This window comes from Macaca thibetana, chromosome 6 (genome assembly GCF_024542745.1).
Source record: "Macaca thibetana thibetana isolate TM-01 chromosome 6, ASM2454274v1, whole genome shotgun sequence".
In the NCBI taxonomy this organism is placed as follows: Eukaryota; Metazoa; Chordata; class Mammalia; order Primates; family Cercopithecidae; genus Macaca; species Macaca thibetana.
The window spans coordinates 113,947,158-113,966,461 of record NC_065583.1 but is presented as its reverse complement, the minus strand read 5'-3'; the positions used below and the strand labels follow the sequence as shown (position 1 = coordinate 113,966,461).

The 19,304-nt window shown below is 39.2% G+C and overlaps 1 protein-coding gene across 4 annotated transcripts in view; it reads left to right on the top strand.

The window, feature by feature from the left end:
* Nucleotides 1–19,304, top strand: part of NLN (neurolysin) — a 103,215-nt gene that overhangs the window by 56,546 nt on the left and 27,365 nt on the right. For all 4 annotated transcript variants that reach the window (XM_050793739.1, XM_050793740.1, XM_050793743.1 and 1 more), the window contains 3 exons: nt 2,855–2,990; nt 5,513–5,879; nt 9,892–10,093. In XM_050793739.1, the coding sequence (XP_050649696.1) occupies nt 2,855–2,990; nt 5,513–5,879; nt 9,892–10,093 (705 nt within the window). The remainder of the gene's footprint in view (nt 1–2,854; nt 2,991–5,512; nt 5,880–9,891; nt 10,094–19,304) is intronic.

The window sequence follows — 19,304 nt, the reverse complement described above, 5'->3', positions numbered from 1 at the left end:
AAATGCCCATGGTATAATGAGAACCTGCTTCCCAACCTGCAGTGTCTGGGTCCTTACCTTCCATTCCTGTACATTTTTCATTTTTATTGTTAGTAGCAACTGATTTCTGGTATTCATCTCTACATATGTCAGGGTCCAGGCTAAGGGACTTGACAGAAGTCAAAAGCACAGTAACTCAAATAAGATAAAAGTTTTATCTTTCCAGAAAGTAGATTAGAGGTTACCAGGGAATGGGGAGAGGGAAGACTGGGGAGTTAATGGTTACAGAGTTTCTGTTTGGGGTAATGGAAGAGTTTTAGAAACAGATCATGGTAGTGGTTGCACAACGGAATGAGTATTATTGCCGTTGAATTTCACATGGCTAAAATGGCAGATTTCACCACTATTTTGGAAAAAAAAGAGATTTGTCTTGTAACTGTAAGTCAAGAGGTGAGTGGTCCAGAGGTGGAAGACAGCTCTACCATCCTCAGTATGTGGCTTTCAGGGTCATTGTTGTCATTTTCAGTTCACAGCCTGCGGCAAAGATCTATCAGACATGACCCAGAAATTTCACTTATCACTTCATTCACATCCCATTGTCCCATTGAGTATCACATGGCCACAGCTGGCTTTGAGGAAAGCTGGGAAATATAATTAGGTAACCATGTGTCCAGCAAACATTCAGAGTTCAGTCAGGCACAGTGGCTCACACTTGTAATCCCAACACTTTGGGAGGCCAAGGCAAGAGGACTGCTTGAGGCCAGGAGTTCAAGACCAGCCTGAGCAATATGGCAAGACCTCACCTCTGTGAAAACTTAAAAAAACAAAAAACAAAAAAATTCAGAGTTCTATTACTAAAAGAAAAAATAAGAGAACAGATACTGAGAGAAAATTGGCAGTCTAGAGAGAAGATCTGGAGAAACTCCAAAAAATGAAAGAAAATCTAATTAAACTATTTAATTTTAGAACTTGGAGAATTGCGTTATGTGTGTTTCTCTATTCTGTGTTTCCATTTTAGTTTTAAAATAATAATAATTATAACAGATAATTATATAGTGTTTGGTTATGTGCCAGGCATTTGTCTAAGTACTTTACATATATTCTCATTTGAATCTTCATGATTACTCTCCAGTGTAGGTATTTTTATTTTCCACATCTTACAAATGAGAAAACTGAGGCTCAGAAATCTCCAGAATTTGCCCAAGATCAGGTAACTAGTAAACGGTGGAACCAAATTTTGAATGCAGGTAGTGTGACCGCCGTGTGTGATTTTCCTTAGAAATCAGTCTGTAAATAATTTGCTGATTTGATTATTGGGGTTAGTTTTTTTCTTTTACTTTAACATTTATTTACTTCCTCTAGGAGAATTATTTTTTATTTCATTGTTAAGAAAATAATAAAATAATATCAATTTTTGTATTTGTAATACAAATAAAATATAAAAGATATTTGTAATGTTAACTTGGGAAAAATCCCTGAAACATTTTTAAAAGCAGAATTTTATGGTGCCTTAGTTCATTTGTGCTGCTATAACAAAATACCACAGATGAAGTAATTTATGCACTATACACATTTTTCACAGTTCTGAAGGATGTGAAATTCAAGATCAAGGGGTACCAGCATTCAGTGTCTAGAAAGGGCCTTTTTTCTGTGTCCTCACATGGCAGAAGGGGGAAGGCAGAAAAGGCCCAAGTTCTTTAGCTGTAGCCCTTTTATAAGGAACTAATTCATTAGTCACTTCCCAAAAGGCCCTGCCTTTTAACGCTACCACAAAAGAGATTATGTTTCAACACGTGAATTTTGGGGGACATTCAGATCATAGCATGTGGCATTAAGTATATTCACATTGAGAATATGTTTATATTTTTCTGCAGCCATCACCTCCATCCACCTGCAGAGATTTTTCGTCTTCCTTAACTGAAACTGTACCCATTAAGCATTAACTCCCCACTACCCCCTTTCCCCAGACCCTGGCAGTTACTATTCTATTCTGTGTCTCTGTGAATTTCACTACTCTAGGAACTTCATATAAGTGGAATAATAAAATATTTGTCTTTTTGTATCTGGCTTATTTCACTTAGCATACCTTAAAGGATCATCCACGTTGTAGCGTGTCAGAATTTCCTTCCTTGTGAAGGCAGAGTTATATTCCATTGTATATGTATGCCACATTTTGTTTACCTGTGTATCTGTCCATGGACACTTGGGTTGCTTCCATCTTTTGGCTGTTATAAATCATGCTGCTGTGAACACGGGTGTGTCGATCTCTCTTCGAGTCTCTGCTTTCAATTCTCTGTGTTATTTACCGAGATGTGGAATTGCTGGATCATATGGTTTGATTTTTTTAGGAATCACCATACCATTTTCTACAGCAGCTGAACTACTTTACATTCTCATCAGCAATGCGCAAGGGTTCCAATTTCTCCATTTCCTCACCAGCACATTTTCTGTGTTTTTAAAAATAGTAGCCATACGAATGGGTATGAAATTTAAAATGTTATGTTTTGTGTCTTTTACCACAATAAAAATGTCCAAAAGAACTTAAAGTACCAATATTAGGTGCAGTTCTGTCAGTAAAAATAAATACGGATTCGCTATATTCATGAAAACTATATTTTCATTCTAAGTTTATAGCGCCTACAATTTTGTTAAGACCTCATAGTTATCTCCTGAGGTTTAAAAAGTCATAAATTATTTCATGAATCCAAAAAGAAAGAAAAAAAAGCCTATAACACCAAATGGGACAGAAGTTTAAATGCTCTAAAAATATTTGACAATTTTACAAACCTAAAAATACATACAATAATTCTTCCTTTTAGTGCTTTGGATCAAATTATTGATTAGCCTTTGTTTTGTTGCTGTTGTTTATTACTAGGAAAACACCATAATTTTGCAGCAGCTACTCCCACTGCGGGCCAAGGTAGCCAAACTACTCGGTTATAGCACACATGCTGACTTCGTCCTTGAAATGAACACTGCAAAGAGCACAAGCCGCGTAACAGCCTTTCTAGGTTAGTTTTTTTTTTTTTTCCTATGACTGTTTTGCTGTACCATGTCAACGGGACAGAAGGCCTCAGAACATAATATGCCTTTGAGGACATCCTACTTTTCATTCATTCGAGAGAAGTATATTGATCACCTATTATGTGTTAGAAGTATGCTTGGTTTTAGGGACTGCTCATTGTTTATATTGCTGTATAGGCCTGGCTTCACTGTATCTTATATCTTGTTTAGGCTCTTTATACTAATTCCTAATATGACATGTAGGTTCTAACAGAGAGTTACTAAAGTTACTGGCATTATTCACTGTTGTCACTAGGGATTTAGTAGTCATAGCATGGCTGCTTATGAATTTGTATAAAATAAGCTGACAAATATGATGTACATAAAAATAGAACATATATAAACAAAAAACATTTAATATTCCAGAAACCACTTGTTAATATACAGAACTAATATAAAATAATATACATAAAAACTATTATCTAATAACTGTAATATAAAATAATATACATAAAAACTATTATCTAATGACTATATTAAGGTTTAACACCATAAATGGTACGTATTTGTTATTGTATAATTCACTCATTCATTCATGAGACATTTATGAAATAACTATTCAGTCTTAGGCAGTATGCTAAATAGTAGGATTACAGAAAGGAATAAAACAAGGTCCTTTTTGCTGGGCATGGCAGCTCATGCCTGTAATCCCAGCACTTTGGGAGGCCAAGGTGGAAGGACTACTTGAGGCATAGAGTCCAAGACCAGCGTGGGAAACAAAGAGACCCCAACCCTGTGTCTACAGAAAAATTTAAAAATTAGCCAGGCACAGTGAGACGTGCCCGTGTAATTCTAGCTACTTGGGAGGCTGAGGTGGGAGGATCCCTTGAGCCCAGTAGTTCAAGGCTACAGTTAGCCATGATCACGCCACTGTGCTCCAGCCTGGGTGACAGAGCAAGACCCTGTCTCTGAAAATAAAGATAATTTTTTAAAAAGAGACAAGGTCCTTTTCTCAATGGATTTGTCACTTACTGGAAACAACAGAAGTGTGAACAGGTAATTACTCTACAGTTTGATGCATGATATAAAAGAGAATGGCTAAGAGAGTTAACAGGTTTGTAGAGAATGTTTCCTTCAGTGGTGATTGCATACACTAAAATGTTCCTTAGTAACCACCTGACTAACTTAATTTATTTAAAGGAGTTTTCCTTCTAATTTGAGATTGGCATATTCCTATGCAAAGTGTCCTCTTGGGAGGCTAAGGTTTGAGGATCCCTTGAATCTGGGAGTTGGAGTCCAGCCTGGGCAACATAGCAAAACTCTCTCGCTCTCTCACTTGCTCGCTAGCTCTCTCTCTGTATATATGTGTGTGTGTGTGCGTGCGCGTGCACGCGTGTGCGTGTGTATACATACATGCACACACACACACATACATATATGGAAAACTGTATCTTTGTATCCTCCATGAGTTTCCTCATTTCACAGTATTCCTCGGGCTGCTCCTCCATCTCTCACTTTGTGGGGTTGCCTTCTGAACTGCCATGTCCTCTGCCGAGCCAGGCACGTTTATATCTTAACATATGTAACAGAAATGTAAAAAATAAATACATAAGACCATACTCATTTAGCCAAATGCAGTAAAGTGAAAAATTGACCACAGCAATATAATTTGTGGTTCTCAGAACTTTCTCCAGCTGAAAACTGGAATTGCTGTGTCCAGATAGACCTTCATAGAAATGGGGTAATGAGAAACTAAACCCATTGATAGGAATTTCTAGATAACATTGACCACAGGTCACGTCTGATGTGTTTTTCCTAGCTTTCTTAGGAGTCCGACTAACTGCATCGAAGAATAATCATGTACATGACTTTGGCTTCACTGTTGCTTTACTTCCTGAATAACATTCTTCAGTCAGTGTTCTCTGAGATAAACTTGAGCTTTGGTGATGAATTGAGGAACTCATGGCCCAGTTCTGGTGGTGTTAAAAGAAAAAGGGGTGGCCGGGCACGGTGGCTCATGCCTGTAATCCCAGCATTTTGGGAGGCCAAGGCGGGTGGATCATGAGGTCAGGAGATGGAGACCATCCTGGTTAACACAGTGAAACCCCATCTCTACTAAAAAAAAAAATACAAAAAACTAGCCAGGTGTGGTGGCAAGCACCTGTAGTCCCAGCTACTCTGGAGGCCAAGGCAGGAAAATGGTGTGAACCCGGGAGTAGAGCTTGCAGTGAGCTGAGATTGGGCCACTGCACTCCAGCCTGGGCGACAGAGCGAGACTCCGTCTCAAAAAAATAAAAAATAAAAGAGGAGCTAGGACCATAAAATCAATAACCCCGAAGAGCAAAGTGTGCTTCCATAATAGAGCCTGCTTTCCTCCCTCACTTTTTTCCTCCTTTCCCTCTTTCCCCCTGATTTTTCTGTATTGAATACTGCAAAGGAGGAAGCACCGTGCTAAAACACAAGTGGTATTTATGAGTATGTTTGCTCCCAAAAGCAAGTAGATCACTAACTTTTCCCTTTTCCTTCACAGATGATTTAAGCCAGAAATTAAAACCCTTGGGTGAAGCAGAACGAGAGTTTATTTTGAATTTGAAGAAAAAGGAATGTGAAGACAGGGGTTTTGAATATGATGGGAAAATCAATGCCTGGGATCTATATTACTACATGACTCAGACAGAGGAACTCAAGTACTCCATAGACCAAGAGTTCCTCAAGGAATACTTCCCAATTGAGGTGGTCACCGAAGGCTTGCTGAACACCTACCAGGAGTTGTTGGGACTCTCATTTGAGCAAGTGACAGATGCCCATGTTTGGAACAAGAGTGTTACACTTTATACTGTGAAGGATAAAGCTACAGGAGAAGTATTGGGACAGTTCTATTTGGACCTCTATCCAAGGTACTGAGGATCACGTTGTTGGAAGGGACCTTAGGGATTCAGCTGCTACCTACTTTAAGACTCTACTCTTGGCCAGGCACAGTGGCTCATGCCTGTAATCCCAACACTTTGGGAGGCCAAGGTGGGAGGATTGCTTAAGGCTGGGAGTTTGAGACCAGCCTGGGCAATACAGTGAGGCCCTGTCTCTACAAAAAATTTAAAAATTAGGTCAAGTGCGGTGGCTCATGCCTGTAGTCCCAGCACTTTGGGAGGCCGAGGCAGGTGGATTGCTTGAGTCTAGGACTTCAAGACTAGCCTAGGCAACATGGCAAAACTCTGTTGTTACAAAAAATACAAAAATTAGCAGGTGTGGTGGTACATGCCTATAGTCCCAGGTACTCGAGAGGCTGAGGTGAGAGGATCACTTGAGCCTCAGAGGTGGAGGCTGCAGTGAGCCAAGATTGCAACACTGCACTCCAGCCTCTGTGACAGAGTGAGACCCTGTCTCAAAAAAATAATAATAATTAAAAATTAGCCAGGTGTGGTAGTGCACACCTGTAGTCCTAGCTGTGCTGAAGCAGGAGGGTCACTTGAGTCCAGGAGTTTAAGGTTACAGTGAACTATTATCATACTGCTGCATTCTAGCCTAGGTGACAGAGCTAGACCCTATCTCTAAAAAAATTAATTAAAAAACAGACACTACTCTTTCATATTTCTCACGTGGGCTTCTTAGTATAGAGATTTAAAATGTGGGTCTGAAGCCAGAATGTCTGGCGTCATCATTTACTAGGTAAGTTACTTAATTTTTCTATGCCCCAGTTTTCTTACCTATATTATAGGTCCTATAAAATGGGAATATTAATAGTAGCTGCTTTGTATGGTCATTGTAAGGATTAAATTGGTTAAATACATGCAAAGCATTTAGAAGACTGCTCAGCACATAGCGAAGGCTTAATCAAAGTTAGCTGCTACTATTGTCATTGTCATCATCATCTAGTTTGTGCACTACATTTACTTAATTTAATATTGACCACCACCCAGGCATGGTGGCCCACACCTGTAATCCCAGCATTTTGGAAGGCTGAGGTGGGCAGATCACTTGAGGTCAGGAGTTCGAGATCAGCCTGGCCAATATGGTGAAACCCCATCTCTACTAAAAATACAAAAATTAAACAGGCATCTGTAGTCTCAGCTACTCGGGAGGCCAAGGTATGAGAATAGCTTGAACCCTGGAACCAAGATCACGCCAATACACTCTAGCCTGGGCAACAGAGCAAGACTCTTAACTCAAAAAACATAAATAAATAAAATAAAATTGAGCACCAGAATGTTTATTAGGTAATCTGTCTGCTATTCATCTATGGCCACTCCCTTCAGTCTGGCTGAGAGGCAGCACAGTTTAGTAGAAGTAGCAAAACCTTTGCAGTCAGTCAGATTTGAGTTTGAATGCTTGAGTGACGTAACCTCTTTGAGATTCTGTTTCTTCCTCTGTAATATGGGACTGGAAATCCTTTTACAGGATTATTTTATTCATTAAAGACTATATATGCAAATCATCTTGCCCAGATATCAGTGGTAACAATTACAAAAAAATGTTATAATTGTGTCTGTAGCATGTAATAACTATAGATTCCATAGTGTTTCATCAGACACAAAAGGATTTGGATCTCTTTCTCCCCAGGCTACTTTCTAAAGCAAAGTCAACCTCTTATAATTACTAATCATTTTACTAAATAGATCAAAGTAGAGGATAGTATCCCCCTCATTCAGTAATACATACAGGTTTGTAATCCACTGACTTTGAGTGCTGAAAAGTAGGTTGAGTAACTGTGTCATCCAGTTGGTGGGCAGAAGTGTCTTTAAGTGATTATCCCGGTGTATTAGTCCGTTCTCACAATGCTGTAAAGAACTGACAGAGACTGGGTAATTTATAAAGGAAAGAAGTTTAATTGACTTACAGTTCTGCAGGGCTGGGGAGGCCTCAGGAAACTTACAATCATGGCAGAAGGGGAAGCAAACACATCCTTCTTCACGTGGCAGCAGGAAGGGGAAGTGCCAAGCAAAGGGAGGAAAGCCCCTTATAAAACCATCAGATCTTGTGAGAACTCACTCACTATCATGAGACTGGCATGGGAGTAACTGCCCCTGTGAATCAATTACTTCCCACCAGGTCCCTCCCACGATTCGTGAGGATTATGATAACCACAGCTCAAGATGAGCTTTGGGTGGAGACACAGCCAAACCGTATCACCTGGTGCTTTACAGACTTACTTTCACTTATATTATGACCTAAAAGTAAAACCCTGCCAAATATAGATGAGTCTTACTTTTAACTAAAAAGTGTCAGGATATAGTTTTAACCCAAGAACTCTTTCAGGAGTAATCCTTTAACATTGGAGTCTGCTATAACTGTCCTCAGATTTTCTTTCCAGGGTCAAAGAACAATTCCTGCTACCTCATTCTGCTGTCTCCCTGCCAGGATATAATTAATTTCTTTTGTACTCAGAGATCTGGTCATTGCTACCAGCACCCTGGTATGGGTGGCAGAGTAATCTTTGTGAAAGCAGTGACCTAAAGTTAATGTTTACTTCCTGTCATCTTAGATGTTCTCTTCATGAAGGTAAAAGGGATTAACTTGTTTTATTTGTCTAACTGACTTTTAAAAAGGGTATTCAGAATAGGTTTTAAAAAGACCAGGTACTGGCTGGGTGCAGTGGCTGTAATCCCAGCACTTTGGAAGGCCAAGGCAGGTGGATCACCTGAGGCCAGGAATTCAAGACCAGCTTGGCCAACATGGTGAAACCCTGTCTCTACTAAAAGTACAAAAATCAGGCTGGGCACAGTGACTCACACCTGTAGTCTCAGCACTTTGGGAGGCCAAGGAGGGCGGATCACCTGAGGTCAGGAGTTTGAGACCAGCTTGGCCATCATGGCAAAACCCCATCTCTACTAAAAAAACAAAAATTAGCTGGGCGTGGTGGCAGGCACTTGTAGTCCTAGCTACTCTAGAGGCTGAGGCAGGAGAATCATTTGAACCCAGAAGGTGAAGTTTATAGTGAGCTAGGATCTTGCCACCACATCCCAGCCTATGCAACAGAGCGACACTCCATCTCAAAACAACAAGAATAAAATTAACCAGCATGGCGGTACATACCTGTAATACCAGCTACTCAGGAGGCAAAGGCAGGAGAATTGCTTGAACCCGGGAGGCGAAGGTTGCAGTGAGCTGAGATCACGCCACTGCACTCCAGCCTGGGTGACAGAGCAAGACTCTGTCTCAAAAAAAAAAAAAAAAAAACAGGTACTATTAGTCTTCTGAGCAAAAGAAAAGGGGGAAAGGACACCTACTCCCAGAATGTAGTCTGATAGCTTTTGGAGAATGAAAGTCTGATAGCTTTTGGAGAATGAAGTCTAATAGCTTTTGGAAAGACCATCACGGATGCCACACTATGTAAGGATAGACTAATTGATAGTATAATTTATGCATTTTCCCAGGCTAACTAAAAGCATTCTGTTTCAAAAAGGCCTGTCTGGTTTATAAAAGAAGCTTATTTAATTGTGATTACTGATTCTTTCCTCCTCAAATAAAAGGAGAAACCTTATTGTCTGAAATTCAGTTTTTTATTCCGATTTTAATGAAAAGGCTGCCTAGTGAGTCAAGCTGTATCTTTTATTTCAAATTTGTGTTTCAGCATTGTTTAGTGTTTAATAATCCCATCTTTGAAAAAGAAAAGTAGAACGTCATTAAAATAAATTGGACATTCAGCTGTCGGTGTCACATGCGTTCTTCATTCTTACCTTGAGATTTTTCAACAAAAGAAACTTTGGAGTTCACACAGAATGATAGTGGAGTTATTGTTTGTTTAGTGTTAGGTTTTCCATTTTGGCAAAATAACCTACTTTCTAAAAGGTAAATTAATGTTTAAAAGCATCTCTGGTAACAGATAGGGCTTAATGACCGGAAGAGGCCATGCCAATGTAGTTGCTAGAGGAGAATTTTCCTATCTTGTCAATGCGTGTTTCTGGCTCCTAGGGAAGGAAAATACAATCATGCGGCCTGCTTTGGTCTCCAGCCTGGCTGCCTTCTGCCTGATGGAAGCCGGATGATGGCAGTGGCTGCCCTCGTGGTGAACTTCTCACAGCCAGTGGCAGGTCGTCCCTCTCTCCTGAGACACGACGAGGTGAGGACTTACTTCCATGAGTTTGGTCACGTGATGCATCAGATTTGTGCACAGGTGAGTTTTTTTTCCCCAGTAAACCTGCCAGTTGGTTTTTTAAGAAAACTTTTTGACTGCTGTCAGGTTTCTGCTCCTAACATGTTTTTTTCAGAAGCTGAATGTGTTCAAGAATTTTATAGGCCTCCTGCAAAACCAAAATTTTCCTTATCCTGTCCTCTTTCACAACATATTTTTACTTGGAGGTTCATCTACCAGTGAAAGAAGTTTCTTGAATAACGGCCTATGGAAAAAGAATAAGACTATCTATAAGGAAAGGTTACAGATACTTTGCTCTTTCCTTGTAATCCTTTTCCATAGGAATTTGGTATAAATTTCTCAGAAACACTGCGCTGTAATCTCTGTCTTCTGCTTATCAATGCTTTGTTTACTTTAGTGATTTTTCAATCCTCTTAGACTCTTTACTCATTTTTAAATAATAATTTTGTAACATTTCGCTTTACTAACTTCAAATTAAAATCATAGATAATATAACTATACAAAGAATTTGGCAGAGTGGAGGTGTATGTGTGCAGTAGATTAAAACTGATTTTTTATTTCTGAAAATAAAAAGTACATTTATTCTCAACTTTGTAATACAATCCATTTAATTAGGCTCAGACTATTCTGGCATGAACCATATGAACCTGCTAACATTTAACCATTATTAACATGGGAAAATGTCTAGTTCAGCAATTCAACCTAATAGTTGAAATATACTATTATTGGCCAGGCATGGTGGCTCATGCCTGTAATCCCAGCACTTTGGGAGGCCAAGGTGGAAGGAGTGCCTGGGTCTAGGAGTTTGAGAACAGCTGGGCAACATGGGAAAACAAACAAAAATACAAAAATTATCCAGGCATGGTGGTATATGCCTGTGGTCCCAGCTACTTGTGAGGCTGATGTGGGAGGATCACTTGAGTCCAGGAGGTTGAGATTCCAGTGAGCCATGATTGTGCCACTGCACTCCAGCCTAGGTGACAGAGCAAGACCTTGACTTAAAAAAAAAAAAAAAAAAGAAAACCACCCAAAAAACTGATAGTAACAGAAATGAAGGTACAGTTTTCCTAATTTGAAATCTTTATATGTCTCTAAAGGTAGACTTATAAAACAACAGTGACAAAAACAAAAACCTTTTTATTAGGATACTTTTAGATTCGCAGAAAACTTGCAAAGACAATACAAGGATTGCCTGTATTGTCCCTCACCCTGTCACCCCTACTTCTAACATCTTCCATTCCAGTAGCACATTTGTCATAGCTAAGAAGCCAGCATTCATACAGTACTCCTGACTGAACACCACAATTTATTTGGATTTTCCTTAATGGTCTTTATACAGAGAATCTTTTTAAATCAGTACAGTGTCCTCACTGAATATAAATGGAAGAAATTTTTGTGTTTTTCAAGTGATAATACTTGGATATGACTATGCAGTAAGACATAATGAAGTATGCCGGAGGTTTGCACTGTGTGGAAGTAATCCTGAATGGAGCGTCAGCAAGTGCAAACTGATTGAAGTAGTTTATGTTGTCAGCTCAAGTCCTAGAACAGTGCTGACAATGGTGGCATGATTTTCCAAAATGATGAACACTTCCTGGGAAACTTCAAAAACAAGTAATCTCACTTCGATTTACACAGTAGATCCTAGTACTTGTAGTCTTAGAAATTAAAATTGTGTAAAAAAATGCTTCACAAGGTTAGGCATAGCAGCTCACACCCGCAACCCTAGCATGTTGGGAGGTCGAGGCTGGCAGATCGCCTGAACTCAGGAGTTCAAGACCAGCAACATTGTGAAACCCAGTCTCTACAAAAAATACAAAAATTAGCCAGGCATGATGGCACACACATGTAGTCCCAGCTACTCAGAAGGCTGAGGCAGGAGGATTGCCTGAGCCCAGGAGGTCGAGGCTGTGGTGAGCTGTGCTCACTGCACTCCAGCCTGGGTGAAAAAGTGAGACCCTGTCTCAAAAAAAAAAAAAAAATGCTTTGCAAAAATATGTACAGTGGGGTTAGTTTCTCGGCTCAGTTACTGATAGTTTTTTTCATTTATGTGAATAGTCCAGCAGGGAGTATGAATGACAAGCAGGACATGGAACAGTCTTTGTGTTGTCCCAACATGCGCAGAATCAGTCCTGTGCATCCAGCATCCTTATATCCCAGAGTAGCCCTAATCATTGTAATAACCCAAAATGTACCCATTCATTTCCAAAATGCTTCTGTCACCTTTGTTTAAAAACTGTTTGGTTCTTTCAACATTTTATCTTTTATCCTGGTGCTTCCATCTTTTGTTTTAAAAAACAGAGGGGAATAATATATGAATATGTCCAGAGAAATGTCCTGATATAACCATTTTTAATCTCTCTTTAATCCAAGGAAAATAAATCTTTCAGAATAATCTAACCTTTCTTTCTTAGTTGATTTTAAAATCTATTATCATAGCACTGACTGGACATGGTGGTTCATGCCTGTAATCCCAGCACTTTGGGAGGCCAAGGCAGGAGGATTGCTTGACCCCAGGAGTTCAAGACCAGGCTGGGCAACATGGCAAAAACTCATCTCTACTAAAAATACAAAAAAATTAGCTGGGTGTGCTAGTGTGGCTAGGCTTCGCAAGGCTAGGCATGGCAGCTCATACCCACAACCCCAGCACTTTGGGAGGCTGTAGTAGTCCCAGCTACTTGGGAGGCTGAAGTGGGAGGATGGTTTGAGCCTGGGAGGTGGAAGTTGCAGTGAGCCAAGGTTGTGCCATTGCACTCCAGCCTGGGCGGTAGAACCAGAGCCTGTTCAAAAAATAAATAAAATAGGCCAGGCTTGGTGGCTCATACCTGTCATCCAAGCACTTTGGGAGGCCCAGGCAGGTGGGTCATCTGAGGTCAGGAGTTCAAGACCAGCCTGGCCAACATGGCAAAACCCCGTCTCAACTAAGAATACAAAAATTAGCCGGGCATGCTGGCACATACCTTTAATCCCAGCTACTCAGGAGGCTGAGGCAGGAGAATCGCTTGAACCCAGAAGGCAGAAACTGCAGTGAACCAAGATTGTGCCACTGCACTCCAGCCAGGGTGACAGAGTGACACTCTGTCTCAAAATAAATAAATACAGTCTCTTGTCATAGCACTAGGATCCCTGAAATATTTATCATGTGGACCTTCTATCAATATCCACACTGTGGTTGACATTTCCTTTAATTAGGATAACTCCAGTTTGTATTTAAAAAACATTTTTATAATTTAGAAAAGTCAAAAATATTTTCTTAATTTTAAATTTATGGTGTATTACTTATCCAAAATCCAGTTATATATTTGTACATAGATTAATAATGACCTACTTTTAAAATAGTAGATGATCACATTTTTGGATCTGAGGACCCTATGAAAATCTGATTTATGCTGTGGGTACCTCTTGTAGAAAAATACACCTACAAATATGTGTAAAATTCCAAAGGGCTCACAGACACCTCAAAGCCCTCACCGTAATGAATCTCAAGTTAAGAACTCCTGAGTTATAGCAGTTTCCTTCTTACTTGGTTATTTCATAAGGAAGCATTTTGGTCTTTTAATCACATTTATTAAGATAATAGTGATCTTCAAATAGGTTTTTCAATGCTGTTGATGCATGTTCTTTTTTCAGGCACAGTCATCTTATAAACTTATTATCATATGCTTGCCATGTATTTGGTCAGTTCTCCACAACTCATTCCATTGTTCCCATTATTTCTTACATTAATCATGATCTTTTGAGATAGTCAATTTAGTACTGGAAAATCTTTTTTGGTACTCTGACATTTTAGAGCTGTCTGACTCGTGACTGAACTATTAATATATATTTTGCATTCACCAGCTTAGTGTGTCTCTCTTGAAACAGTAGACATATTCAGTTCTTAAGTTTTGCCTAACCTCATCCATGAGCACAAAATGTGTCATACTGATGAATAGTGTGTTGGTACAATTCTTTGCTTGGTCATATCTTCATGAGATTATCTTTGAAAAATATCTTCTTGTCTATTAATCCTTTCAGATAGCCTGTAATATTTTAAGAACTTTTAAGGTCATCACCAGTGATCACCACTTTTGTTTTTCGTAGGCACCAGTCCATATATTTGCAAATTTATAATTTGAAAGCCTTTTGTACTGACCTAAAATAGATGATAGTGAATATGGAGAATGACAACTTCTATGTTCAGTAATACTTCTAGTTTACCTGAGAAATATATAGTGAATTAAAAATTTGCCACATATATTCAGTAGATTGGTTTTAAGAAATGGCAGCTCAGTGTTTGAGCTCTCCACTGTGGCAGTTGGCAGGTTTCATGACTAGAAGAGCTTGTTTGAGCTTGTCATCGTAATATTTAAACATGTTGGCAAGAACATCTAGTTTTCAAACATGTAGATGTGCTAGATCAATATGTCTACTATCTCATCATTCAGGACATGAGTTTCACTCGTATTACGTTTACAGGGTAGGTAGGTAATTTTGAAGATAGCAATCAAGAGGTGATATCTCTAGTATCTGTTTCTGTTGCATGGCTTTATTGTGCTTTGAGCTGTCAGTAATCACTGGCCTTTGAACTTATGTAAAGTAGTAATGCCTCTTAGCCTCCATTGTGATGTCTGTGTTATGTTGTACGTTAAGAGCGGTGATGAATTTTGAATTGTAAAGATGTCATTATTCTATGGAAACACATCAGAATTACACTAAAGCCTTCTTAATTAAATGTGAAAGGGATGGGCAGAGGAACTTCAAATTATGTGACTTGAAATCATTAATTTGGTTGAAAACTACTAAACAAAGCAGCTCGTCTGCTCTAAATATTTAGATTAGATACTGCTGTAGATAAATGTACCCTGTATTCGTCAGAAAGGCACCCTGGTCTTATGGCAAGAGCACTGGATCAAACATCATCTGTGTATCTGTGGGCCTGGCTGTGTGACTTGGGGAAAGTTATTTAAACTCTTTGAACCATCTCATTCTTCTTATTCAGAAAATGGGGACAGCAGCAATTCTATGTACTTCCCTGGATGGTTGGGAGAATTAAACCAAGCAGTATGTGAAAAGGCACTTGGAAAAGCATAAGGTGCCATGCATATGTGAAGTATTCTGAAAACTATGCTTGTGTAATTCAGCTCTTTTGAGATCAATATACAACTCAAAACTAGAAAGCGGGGGGAAAAAGACCATTTGCCGTAAGACAATTTACTGCCACTTAAGGTTCAAAAGAATTCACAAATGCTTACCTTCAGTGGGTTTTGAGTGAAGATCTGTGGAAGGTGATTGGAAACCATCACGTTTGTATTTGGTTCTATTTTGTTTTCATGATTGCTGCCTACTTAGAAGTTTTATTCCTGAAACAGTAACAGAAAGAGCAGCTTGGAGTATTGGAAGTGATGGAGGATCAGCTAAAGACCTGTGTGGGTATATTTATCTTCAGTATTAACCCTCAGGAAGTGAAAGACAAACCAGGTTAGACCCGTCAAGACCATACCTAGTCAGGCAGAATATACAGGCTGAGAAGAAGATAGGCTTTACATTCATTCATTCATTTTTATCTTCACATTACGCTCTGAAGTAGATGGGTACTGTTATTGTGCCCATTTTCCAAGTGAAAAATCTGAGACATAGAAGGACCTGCCCAGGGTCTGATAGTCATGACCTAACTACTGTACTTTATTACCTAGTTGTGCTCCCATTCCATGCACTGGAGACAACACTATTTCATGGTCTGAATTTGGTCTTCCAAATGTGTGGTCCCGTTGGATGGACTTCCTTCTCCTAAGTTTATTAAATGAGACTCTGCTAATGTAGAATGAATGCAAATGTGGAATGGATGCATTTATTTATTTCTAGGTTTCCGTCTGTGCGAGTTGACCATTGAGGTTTCTGTCCTAAAATGCAGTGAACTTCCTATCGTCAACCTTGTGGCCTCTGCTGTCACCCTGTCTCCCTAGCCCCAACTCCTGCACACTGTTACAGTTTATGACTTTTACTTTAGATGTAATTTCTTTCAGGATCTTTTTGTTATTTTATTTGTTTGCTTTTACATATACAAACAGTACATACATGTGAAAATAAAATAAATGAAGTCATAAACCAAAATATGAATGTATTAACGCGTAATGTTCATTTGGGAATGTGCTTATTTCTTTCATTTGCTTAGTGCATTTTCTACATGTATTATTTTTTAAAAATCAAAAATATTTTTAAAATATTTTTTTAAACATCTCTAAAGAGAGAGATGTTTAGTTTTTTGTTTGTTTGTTTGTTTTTGGAGACAGGGTCTCACTCTGTCACTCAGGCTGGAGTGCAGTGGCACAATCATGGCTCAATGTAGCCTCCACCTCTCCAGGCTCAGTTGATCCTACCACCTCAGCTTACTAAGTAGGTGGGACCACAGGCGTGTACCACTGTACCTGGGTAATTTTTGTATTTTTTGTAGAGATAGGGTTTCACCATGTTGCCCAGGCTGGTCTTGAATTCCTGGGCTCAAGCAATCTGCCCATGTCAGGCTCCCAAAATGCTGGAATTACAGACGTGACCCACCATGCCCAGCTTATATAGTTATTTTAAGAAACAGAATTATTGATTATCTATTGTGTCTGACATGTCATATGTATGGTAGGATGCAGTTCAAAAGAAAGAAAAGTTAGAGTGTATTGAATGTTTCGAATTTAGCTTGAGGACATGAAATGCAAAAAATAAAAAATTAAAAGCATAATAAGTAAAATAATAAAAGTAGAATTTTAAGTATTGAAAAAAGGTAGAGAAGTGAGAAGTTGAGGTCAAGTCAAGAATGATAACAAGAGAAAATATCTTTGAGTTGTTTAAGTTTGAATCTTCTTACAGAAACATTCTCCCCAGGGCTTCATCCATTTCACAGGTATTTTTTGGACATCCTCTACTTTCGGTGCTGGATTTGGGAAATACAGTGGTGAATAAAGCATACTCTCTAGCATTTGAGTTTGAATAGTACCTTTATTTGTTTTCATCTTGAAAAGAAGCAGTTTACATAAGATGTACCTGATCAGGAAGGTATAGCTAGTTTGGGAGCCAGCCTCTGAACTTAATATGCAGAGTATTCAAAACTTCTCCAAATTATGTTATTTCCTGGGTCCTTTAAAGGTTGATGGTGATACTGAACTGTTGAACTATAGGGAAGTTGTGAAGATAAAGAAGGATGTCGTCACATTCTCTTTATTACTACTATCATTTCCGGTGTTGACTCAGTATGTGTGAAGTTAAAACTATGGCCTTTTAATCATCTATTTATGGCACAGTCTAGTAGATAGTGCTCACTTTTTTAAAACAAAATACCTTGCCTTGTTATATAAACTTCTCCATCATCCCTGGATTTAGGGATAGATTAGACAGGCCAGGATGTGGAATGACTGCTAAGAAATCAATACTGGATCACCTCAGACAGCCAATGTCAGGTCTCCTGAGGCCTGTCCTTTTTCATGAGCACAATACACTTATTGATTTCAGCAACTGCCTTTTCTTTGAGTTGGGATTTGCTATCATGAAAATAACACTTAGTTGTAGCCATTAAAAGCAATTGGTCTCTTAATTCGAACAAGCACATGTAAGATTTTGGCCTTTAAATACAGCAAAAGCTCATAGGACTTCTGAAGCTTCAATTTATATGATTCTGCTCCTGCTGTTACTGCACTGTAGGAATTGCAAAGTTAATCTCTATAGCATCAAGTTATCTGTTGTAAAAATCTGAAACAGAGTACATTTTAGACATCCTATTGTTCGTTTAAAAGATAGTAAAGAAGGCCGGGCACGGTGGCTCACACCGGTAATCTCAGCACTTTGGGAGGCAGAGGCAGGCGGATCATGAGGTCAGGAGATCAAGACCGTCCTGGCTAACACGGCGAAACCCCGTCTCTACTAAAAATACAAAAAATTAGCCAGGCATGGTGGTGGGCGCCTGTAGTCCCGGCTACTCAGGAGGCTGAGGCAGGAGAATGGCATGAACCCGGGAGGCGGAGCTTGCAGTGAGCCAAGATTCTGCCACTGCACTCCAGCCTGGGCAGCAGAGCGAGACTCTGTCTCAGGAAAAAAAAAAAAAAGATAATAAAGAAAGCTCTCTTACTTATTTATTTATTTATTTATTTTGAGGCAGGGTCTCACTCTGTTGCCCAGGCTGGAGTGCAGTGGCGTGATCATGGCTCACTGCAGCCTCAGCCTCTGCCTTCCAGGCTCAAGCGATCCTCCCATCTCAGACTCCTGAGTAGCTGAGACTACAGGAATGCGCCACCATGCCCAGATAATTTTTTTGTAGTTTTTGTAGAGACGGGGATTCACCACGTTGCCCAGGCTGATCTTGAACCCCTGAGCTCAAGCAATTCTCCTGCCTCTGCCTCTCAAAGTGCTGGAATTACAGGCATGAGCCATCGTGCCCGGCCAAAATCGTGTATTTAGAAGACTATCTTCCTCTCAAGAACTTCTGACCAAACAGGAGTCTAAGTTTACATTGTTTTCTAGGCTTTTATTATCTAAATATTTCCTGCAGCAAAAAATGCCCTAAAATTCTTTGAAGTGTCAGCTACAAAAAATATTTCTTAATTAGATTATTTTGTATGTTTTTTACCACTTTATCTGGGAAATACATTAGCATCAATAGTTATCATGGCCCATAAGCAACTATTATCAACACCTTCAAATTGTTCGCATTGATAACTATATGAAGTACTTTTTTAGGATTCTTTGGATTATAGTTTAAAAACTGGGGAATGGTATTTGTTGGCTGGTCAACAGTGAGTAATGGTTCAGCACCCATGCTGTTTTGTATAAGATCCATTAGGCTGCTAGACTGTAAGTCTTACCCATGGTTTCTGTGTGGACATACACAGTGGCTGACTGTGCATTCCTTTCTCTTGAGAATTCAGTTGCTGGAAATTGAGTTTTCAAATTTCGTAGGTTCTTTGTCCTCCTTTTTTGAAAAATATTTAAATGATGTTGTCCAAAGGGCTCACAGAGAAACAGCATGACCAACTTTCGGGAAATTAGTAAGCAGTAGGGTTATTTTTAGCTTTTTCTCCTTACAAACATTTCTTTTGTTCTTTAGAAGACATTGTTGATCTTTCATTCATTTGCTGTGCTCTCTCCCCAGCTACAAAATGGCTTTTGAATAGAATAAGCCCTCTCTTCTGTACTCTGCATGACATAACTGTTTTTATTTTATTCAATTTTTCTCTAACTCATGAATTATTCATTTGTTTATGTTTTTTTC